The 10,347-nt window shown below is 40.7% G+C and overlaps 1 protein-coding gene across 1 annotated transcript in view; it reads right to left on the bottom strand.

Annotated features, from left to right (window-relative positions):
• The window catches only part of RYR3 (ryanodine receptor 3), a 3,250,282-nt gene that overhangs the window by 2,449,392 nt on the left and 790,543 nt on the right, over positions 1-10,347 (bottom strand). Inside the window, exon 3 of the mRNA XM_044074157.1 lies at positions 8,756-8,863. Coding sequence (XP_043930092.1) covers positions 8,756-8,863 — 108 coding nt within the window. The remainder of the gene's footprint in view (positions 1-8,755; positions 8,864-10,347) is intronic.

Here is a 10,347-nt window from a genome sequence, read left to right as displayed (position 1 = left end):
CATACTTTATGGTATTCTCTCTACGATCATTAGTAGCCCCCATCCTTTTCCTTCTCTACCTCTTCAGGTAGCTCTCTCTCTCTCTCTCTCTCTGTCTCTTACCATAGTTGGTATTTTCTTATCTTTACCAATCCTTGATATTTATTTCTACCATAGTTGGGATTTTTCTCCTTCTGTCCTTTTTTGTGTGAGTGTTTATGTGACAGTGTTCCTGCCCGTTGACTGCTATCCTTCTGTTCATCAACATGGCTGATAAACCAAAAGGCACTACAGGGTTTAAATAGTGCCATAATTGCAGTAGGAAAATGCCCAGTTTGGTTGGGCACTCTTCCTGTATTTATTGTCTGGGTGCAGCTCATTTGCACCAAGAATGTTCTGTCAGCTAGGCCTTTAGTAATGGGTCCTTGGTTGAGCGTAAAATAAATATTGAAAGGTTTACTTAAGTCTTCTTTCGAAGAAGCCTTGTCCAGCACTTCTCCATCTCCATCTAAATCTGACCATGGTATGAAGAAAAGTCACTAGGTGCTGACTTCTCCTTCTACATTGGAGGCAAAAAACATGAGCCTTTCATCCCCTCCTCATCCACAGAACTGAAGGCTAAGGTTCCAAGACTGTTGGAACAGATCAATTCCTCAGCACTGGCCACTACTACAGCACCACAAGTCTCAGCGCTGGTCTCGTCAGCACTGACTTCTTTCGTTTCTCAGTTAGTGCCGACCTTACCTTCTGCATCACAACAGACATTACCCACCCCTCTGTGATGAAATCAGAAATGATTTACTTACCCAAGAAAAGATATTCCCCTTCCATCTATCCATTCATGGGGCAGCTTCCCAATCCCTTTCTGGAAAGGCCAGAATCCCCCTCTGGATTATTTGTTCATTCCTCCAGGAATTGCACTGAAGTGGACATCATAAGGTTGGTGGATCAGCTCCTAGTGGCCAGGGGTCTTCCTCTTTCTTCTCAGTCCCCTCTCCCTTCTAGATTTGGGGTGTTTTCTCCCAGGACTCCAACAAATGTTCCTCCTTTAACCTCCTACGAGGGCTTAGAGCTTCCTTTTCCAAACTCTCCAGTTCCATCTCTCTGGTACTGACAGCCCATCTGGCTTTGGTACCAGGATCTGCCCTGACTTCTTTGGTTCCTTTGGAACCATAGGACTCCCAGGGCAGTAGCTCTGCTGTTGGGTCCAAGGGTTTCGGATTGGCCCTGGCTTTTTATTTGGGGTTATCCATAACTGTGTGAACTTTGGCAGCTGTGAGCTCTTTCTTGGCTCCTGCTTTGGAGGTGGGTCTCTCAAAGCAGGGTGTGATCTTGGTTCCAAGGCTGTCCTTCTTGGTTCCAGTTTCCTATACCTCTTTGGGGGGGGGTCTGTCTTCCAGGCTATGGAGAAGGCCTTGGCTTCTGCAGGCTCTCGGCTGGCTCCTTCTGTGTCGGAGTTATATTCAAAGACTCCACCTTGCCCAGAGCTGCCCCCATCCTCCATGCCCAGGCAGCGAGCACCAAAGCTGCGAGCTACCCCTGTACAGGACCTCTCTTCTTTGGAGTCCTCCTCAGAGATCCCCACTGAGGAGCCACCCCAAAATATGACATACAAGAGGAAGCACTTAGATATTACCGAAGACACAGACTTCGATGATGGGGAGGTTCCCCTTGGTCACCCCCGGAAGACATCTCCTTGGAGACATCCTAGAGATCCTCCAACAGAGGGGAAACTGGCAGCCCAAAGACCTACCCTCAGAGAAATCTGTGTACTTGCAAACCTTTGCTGATCACCCATCTACTTCTTGGGTGACCTCTCCTGTTAATGATCTTATTAAATTGATCGCACAGTGGGCATGGAAGGCTCCTGATTCCATAGAGCTGATTCCTTGTAGAGTAGACAAAATTTTGTCAGGCCCTGTAGACCACCAGCAATGGGCCAAGGGCTTAGCAGTAGATACTGTGGTGGTGGCGGTGGCCACCAAAAAGGTACTTGCCGATGAGAGTCCCACTGTTTAACCCCCTAATTGAGAGTCTAGGATGATGGACAGATTTGGAAAGCAGGTGTATGCTTCATTGAATTTCACCCTAAGATCTTTTAATTTTATGGCACTTTTCACTAGTTTCCAGAGGGATCTGATCAAGGAGCTTCCTGATGCCCTCACAGGAGTTGTGTCTGAGGAGGTGCAGGATAAAGTTGCCTCTCAGCTAGCCACCCTGGGGTCTCTTTCTAACTTGTTCATGAGGCTCATTGCACATGCAGCTGAAGGGGTGAGCAGGGCAGTGTTTTCATGTATTGCTATAAGGCATCAAACCTGCATGCACTTGTGTAGGTTTGTAGAGCCATTTAAGTCTTTCTTCATCAATGCTCCCCTTGACAGATCATCTTTGTTCATTTCCAAAGTAAAAGAAACTCTAGCCAGGTGCAAGAAGGATGGAAAGACCCTATCTGCAGTGGGCATATGTTTTTCTGTTCCCCAACAGTCCTACTCTAGAATCAGAGGAGCAGAAAGATGTGGTTCAAAAAGTCCCAACAGCCTTTTCAGGACACACATGGTGGTGGCTCCCCTCGAGGCAGAGGGGTGAACTCTAATGGAAGACGCCCACCCCACAGCGGAGGTGGCCTGCAAAATCAGGATTCCAGAGATTCTTTCTCTGGCTAACCCTACCAGTGCTCCTGAAAGGAGGCCTGATTGCTTACCTCTGGAAGCAGTCAGGGGAACACTTTCACTGCACTTGGCAGCCTGTCGACAAATAACTTCCGATACCTGGGTGCAGAATATTATTACCAGAGGTTACCATATCCCCATCAATCTTTTCCCAAGGTCACAAAGAAAATTCCCCAATGTGCCACCAAATCAGATGGACCAAGCAGTGTTAGAGATTCAAAAGCTGCTAGAAAAAAAGAGTCATCCACAAAGTCCCACCAGACCAGATAGGAACCAAATTTTACGCAAGGTTTTTTTGGTGCCAAAAAGACAGGGAACTAGAGACTAATTCTGGATCTCAGCCTTCTGAACGTTTGTTCAGCAAAGAAAATTGTGGATGGTCATGGTTCAGTCTATACTTCCCTTTCTAGAGGAAAATGATTGGATGTGCTCTATAGACCTCTGCGACCTGTATTACAGCATAAAAATGGGCACACACTCCAGAAAGCTTCTCCACATTTGACTAGGAGCCAGACATTTCCAGTTCATAATTCTGCCTTTTGGTCTCACCACAGCCCCCAGGGTGTTCACCAAGTGCATGGTGGCAGTTACAGCTCACTTGAGACTGCATAGATTCCGGCTGTTTCCTTATCTAGATGACTAGCTCATTACCGCTCCCACCAGGCATCTACTGCTGCAAGCCTCAAACTTCATTTTGCACCTGTTCACTCATCTAGGTATTACAGTGAATCAAGAAAAATCCCAGCTAACTCCCACTCAAAACCTTGAGTTCATAGGAGCCCATCTAAATACAATCTATTGTGTAGCTTCCCTTCCTTCTCACAGACTGCAGAAGATAGAATCCCAAGTCCAAACCATTCTCTCCAGAGACAAAGTTCCCACTCTTCTAGTCCTCCAAACTTTAGAGTCAATGGCAACAACCATTACCTTGGTAACTATAGCAAGATTTCACATGCGGCTACTTCAATAGCGGTTGACTTCCCAATGGTCCATCTTAACTCATCCAGTGACGTACCCAATTCTAATCACCATTCACTGCTAGAAGGACTTATTCTGGTGGATGGAATCCGAGGAAATTCTTTTGGGCCATCCCTTCATTCCTTCATTTCCCCCCTCAACCTACAGCTATTGTGACCACGGATGCCTCCCGGATGGGGGGGGGGGCATTATCTGGTAAGAACAGTCCAAGGCACTTGTTCCCTGATAGAGGTCAATCTGCATATCTATGTCCTGGAATTGAGGCAAGTGCTCTTAGCAATACAGGCCTTTCAATCTGTCCTTCCTCTAGGAACAATTGCAATTCAATCAGGCAACATGTCAGTGGTATGGTGCATCAAAAAATAGGGTGGGACCAAGTGTTATTTCCTGTATCAGGAAGAACTCAGAGTGTGGCAATGGGAAATATTCCCCAAATGCTTTCTAATAGCAATGCACATCCTGGGGAGCTCCAACGTAATAGCGGACAAACTGAGCAGATGCATTCTCCTGCCTTGCAAGTAGTGACTCAATCCCAGAGTGATGAAGGAGATTTTTTGTTACTGGGGCCAGCCCTGCTGTGACCTCCTTGCATCACCCATGAACAACAAATGCAGCAGCTACTTTGCCCTAATTCCCCCTCAGTGGGAGTCCCTGAGAGATGCTTTTCTTCTCAATTGGCCCTTGTTTTTTCTCTACACCCCCCTCCTTCTCATTCCCCTCTTTTTGAAGACAGCTCACAGGTTGCGAAGCAAAATGATCCTCATTGCACCCTTCTGGCCCCAACAGGTCTGGTTCCCCTTCCTATGGCCTCATCTAATTCACTGTCCCTGGATTTTGGACCCATTTCCAGACCTGCTGTCTCATCTGCAGCGACTGGTGCACCCCAACCTTCAGAATCTCAAGCTTCCAGCTTGGTTCCTCCAATTCCATTAGTCACCAGGCAGAATAACTTACCTTCCCCAGACCAAAAAATTTGAATGGCTTCCCATAGACCATACACCAGGAAACTCTACCTCAGCAAATAGAAGTGATTTTTGACTTGGGCTTGTGATAAAGATCTCAGTCCCTTTTCAGCACTAGTCAAGAAAGATTTGGAATTCTTAGCTTCCATTTTTGATCAAGGAGCTTTTCCTTCCACAGTCAAGGTTCAATTAGTGGTCATTTCTAACTTCCACAATGGCTTTGAGGACCATTCATTAATTTCCCACCACTTATGCAAAGTGTTCCTTAAAGGGGTCATATGATTAAAACCTCCATTTAAGGATCCTAATAACTCCATGGGATCTGATTTTGGTCTTACAATCTTTGGTGCTTCCCCCCTTTGAACCAGCAGTGTCTTGCCACATAAAATTTCTCTCATGGAAAACTCTTTTTCTAATAGCAGTTACTTCTGCCAGAAAAGTTTCTGAAATTCAAGCATTATATTCAAACCCCCCCATGTCTGTTTTTTCATAGGAAGAGAGTTTCAATAAGAACTAACCCCTCCTTTCCTCCTAAGGCTCTCAGAATCCAATATTAATAAGACTATTGATCTGCCCATTTTCTTCCCCAATTTTTCTAACAAAGGTAAATATTTCTTACGATTTTACCTCAGCAGGACTAAAGAAGCTAGAAAATCAGACCAATTATTTGTATCCTTTTCTGGTCCATCTCTGGGAAAATCTGTCTCAAAAGTTACTTTGTCTAAATGGCTAAGAGACTGTGTTACCTTTATTTACTATCACAACAACCTCAGGTTACCTGTGCCTGCGAGAGCGCACTCCACCAGATAAATAGCCATGTCAGCTGTTTTCCACTCCAAGGCTTCCATGGATGAAATATGCACAGCTGCAGCATGGGCTACTCCACATACCTTTATCACTCATTACAAATTGGATATGGTCTCCAGGGGAAGAGCATCCTTTGGCTCTATGGTTCTCAGGAATATCCTTCCATACAGCTACCCAGGACCTAAAGTAGCTGGGGATTCTGTCCCAAAGGTCAAGGATGAATGAAGGTTGACAACATCAGATAAAGAAGTTATATACTCACCATAATGTTGCATCTTTGTTGTCAATCTTCACTGATACTCCACCCTCCTTCCCCCGCCTGTAAAAGTCCTGGAGGACCAGATGCTTGTCCTAGAAATGTGTCAGGTTTGACCTTGGACATGGCTTCTTGCTGTTCTTACAAGTTCATCTATTATGCTATGTGGCTGAAACTCGATCTGAGGTAATATGGAGAGAGGTATTGTGGGTAGAGTCTTACCTCAAGAGTTTTTGGCTGGTGTGAGATGTATACCAGCCAAGCCTGTTAAGGGGATTGGAACTGAGTACCCAAAGGTCAAGGATGAATGAAGATCGACAACACAGATGGAATGTTATGGTGAGTACATAACTTCTTTTTTTCCCTAATGATGATTATACCATAGATAATTTGAGTGGACCTATGCATACGATAAAGCATTTAGGAGCTGCCTCTGTCCATTAGCAGTAAATGGGGCAATCCTAAGTTAACTTTTCTGTTTCCAATCACATAGAACCAAGTTGCGCTTGAATATGGACAGGGATGAGCTTTGTTTTACATGGATGAGGAGTCTGTTCCAGGGTAGAAGTTTCCTCTGTAAGATATACCTGTCCCTTCAAACCATTGTGTTGATGTTGCAGAAGAGGTTTAGACCCATAGACCAAGTGCTTCTCATGCCATTTGGCCTATTATTAATATGCAATAATTCAAAGGACAGTTCTGATTTAGGATGCGATATCCAGTGGTAAGTGGAAAAATCGCAAATGTCCTGATGTTTTAGTACAAAACAAATTCTCTAACTTTTTTCTTAATATGTCAGAAATCAACAGTATTATATCTCAAATATTTCAATATACAAACACAAAAACTAATAACATCAATAACATTCAAAAGTCCTTTTTATCCCTGGAAGGTATAGACTATCCTAGAAAATTTTACATTTCAGTAACAACATACCCTATGGCTGTCACGTAAAAAGATGGTTACCTAAGTAACCCATCTGTTTTGGCATGGCACTGAGAATTTAAAATATACTGTAAATAATAATTACTTTTGAAAAATGCAGTAGTGATGCAATATACATTCAAGTTCAGCATGTGTAATTTTTGAAAAGGAATATTTTTATATGTTTATATTTAATAATAAACTAATTTCTGTTTATTGGATTTTGTATCATGCCTTGCTAAAAGTAGAAACTCTTGAAAGTACCAGGGGCCTGTTTGAACAATGCAAGATAAATATTTCTTCAGCTTTGACCAACAGATAGATACATTTTTGCTTACTAAAAAACAAACTAAATAACAATTTCATGTTAATGAAATGATTTGCGTAAGTTATATAGAGAACTTTTTACAAGTGAAAGGTTAAATTTGACATGACTATAGGTGGGTCAAGTTTCATTCATGCAAAGAAAGACAACTGAATGAATAACATACCCATTTGGAGTGGTTCCTAGGCTAGCAAGGTTGAACAAAACACAAATGGTTAGTAAATGAAAGCTTCTGATGCATAACATGAAGTTCTATGCAGCACAGAACACAAATAGCATTGTCTTCTAGATTAACATGTAATGAATAAAATATGGACAGCTGTAATTTGCTGTCATTCGTTTATATATATGTAGGCACTTACTGCAAAGCTTTTTTCTGTTAGCACTGACGGCACTAAGAAATTGTCTGCTAAGCAACATGCTTCAACAAAAGCTGCAAGAGCTGTAAATCACAATGATGGTACTGCAGTGCTTTGCATTGTTATATACATTTGCACAGAAAATCAGCCTGTGACCAACACATAAAGTATATGTAAATAAGGTGTTCATTCCAACACAATACACACCATGACAGAATGTATGATATACTATAGTCATCACTTCTGATTTGAAGCATCTGCTGTTTATGCAGAAAACATAGATAAAAGCTAGCTTTCTGTGCCCTTCTGAAGATGTACAACAGTCTGTTGTTGAAATTAAAATTACTGTTTACTACTTACCAATATAATATAATAATCCAGCCCTGTAACTACAAGTGACTGGTACACATCACTTATTTTTGTTTAACAAATTTAAGAACAGAATAATAATTAAAAAGGAAGAGCCTATGATTCTAAATTAAACCAGCTTAACACACATTCCCAGCATACCTCTCAACTTCTTACTGCAAGAAATCTGGACAAAACCAAAAGTAATGGGAGACAAAGGCCCACAAACAGGGACAGATTTTAAATATTGCTCTTGTAAGCTTAGAAAGTTGCTGGAATAATGTGTTTTGGGTTATGTGCATTTTCTGAAGTACATGAAGTCTGAAACTCATGTCTCTTATTTTTTAATGTCTCCAATCCACAGTGATTTGCCAGAAAACTACAAATTTTATGAGGAACCTGACCAGAAATATGAGGCAAAAGTCTGGACATTCTGTAACAATTAGGAATGTTGAGAGGTATGATTCCCAGTATTCAAAATATAAAAACATTTACAGTACTAAATATAACAAGTGTTTTAATTTTCCATAGATCTAGTTATTCAAAAGGATAAATCATTAATTGACAACTGTGGATAATTAAAACATCAAGAATAAATTTTTCTACATTCTGTAAATGTAATGCTAATAAATATCCATAATAAAATTTATTGGATGTATATAATGAATGCATGTAGCCCAGTCCATTGATTCACAACTCTCAATGCATGTAACTTTAAAATATTATTCCATAATGGGTATAATGATTCAGAGAAAGTCGAAGTAACATACTCATGTTGTACACCCCCTGCTTTTGGTAACTATATCCTAGATAGATAAATTTTGGAAAACGACAATTCTTTTTTCACTGAGTCAAATGCAAACAAAAGGTTGTTTCAGCTGAAATAACACAACATATAATTAAGCTTGACAATCTGTAAATCAAGAGTTTGGGCTAGAGCAAGTGCTGGTTCTGATATAAAATGTTAAGACAAAATCTTTATTTGCATGCTATGCTGGAAATTATGTGTAGCACATGTGGTAAATACAGATTAGTGCTACATGATGCCTGTGTGGAAGAATTTAATGAAAATGTGTAGAGATTCATTCAATTATAACTTTGAATATACTGTGAAATAAAACTACTCAGGAAAAAACAGATGTACTTACCCCATCGTTACCCTTTTCACCTGTACTAGCAAGCATTTCTTGAAGTGCTCTGACAGACAGGGACTGCTCCAACACAAAATTGCAGATACAAAGGTCGGGTGGAACATACTGCAATGCAAGGAGCAAATAAAGGTAGGTGAACACTTTCAGTCAATCAATCAATCAATCAATCATTCAATAAAATGTATTGAAGTGCACAGTATAAGAAAAAAAAAAAATGCATATTTCTAACATTCAAAAACACTCAATGCAGCATTCATGACGTGATATTGCAGAGAGCTCTAATCTAACAAAATCTTTTCTCCATATTATATATTATCTTTTGTTTACACTAAAACATCTTTTCAATAACTGTGAATAGTTCTATTATCATATACCATGCAGATGTACAAGCATCAAAACATATGATACATATCAGGTAGCATGCACCAGCAGTCGTAAGTAGAAAGGATTATTTTCTTGCACACATTATATCATGACTAATTTAACTATCCCACTGGCACAGTAACAAGATTCCCATCTGTGATGCTGACTGCTGTAAAGGCTAACTGAGAGATATAAGATGAAATGGCCATTTGCCATATCATCTACCCTGCTGGAAGGAGTAAGGCTCCACACTGTTTGTGTGACCTCCTGGTGGAGGTCAGGGCAATTGCAAGATGAAAGACATCCAGTGCACAGCATGCAGAGTCTTACTGTCACTGAATCGCGGTTTCTGGTCTCTGCCTGCTCTTTTCCATTGAAACCCTTTTCATTGGACCTTAGCATGCTTAACCAGAAGCCTCTGCTGTCTAAAATGTCAGAAAGCAACTTAACAAACGGATACAACAGTATCACTAATGCGGAGCAACTGAAGTATGCTGGCTTGTGGTGGTGAGGTTGACCAGCATGGCAGAGGACTGTCGTAATGGATGAGAATCACAGAAGCATAAAAAAAATCCATAAAAATTACAACATGCATAGTTTAAACAGATCTTTGTCTTCCAATATCAGTTCCTGGCTATGTCTCTGAAATTAAACATGAAAAGTTGTAGATTTACAAACAGTTTAATATAGAAAGGAAGGTCTACAGTATTCCATCTGTGTAGTTTTTCTGATTAATTTAATCAACTTCTTACTGTCTTTCTTTTAATGTGCTAAACAATATGTGCTACATAATGTACTCCATAGTAAGACAACTGAAAACTGCATAACTGAATGCATTTGTAAATTAGTTTATAAATTATAATACCATAATTCATATCAACTGCATGAGACATCTAATTGATTATAAAAGATTTGGTTAGATTTATACTTTCTCCATTTCAAGACTTTATGATGGCATAACAACAATATCTATCAAATTCTTCCTCTGAGTGTGACATTTGAATTGCCTCAGTTATGTAAATGTAAATATTTTACATCTGCAGGCACTGCATGTATCTGACAGCACAACATGCACATTTGTGCTGCAAAACAATCTGAAACACATAATCTATCATGGTGTGAGGGGAGGGATCTTAGGCATAGAAAGACAACACTAATGGTGATACAGCAAGTTAAGCATTTTAAACTTACAAATAATGGGGCATGTACCAGCAGGCATTCTTGGC

The sequence above is a fragment of the Protopterus annectens genome, chromosome 6.part0 (assembly GCF_019279795.1).
Source record: "Protopterus annectens isolate FY-2018-M chromosome 6.part0, PAN1.0, whole genome shotgun sequence".
In the NCBI taxonomy this organism is placed as follows: domain Eukaryota; kingdom Metazoa; phylum Chordata; order Ceratodontiformes; family Protopteridae; genus Protopterus; species Protopterus annectens.
The sequence above is the reverse complement of the archived record's forward strand: the minus strand, read 5'-3'. Positions and strand labels throughout refer to the sequence as shown.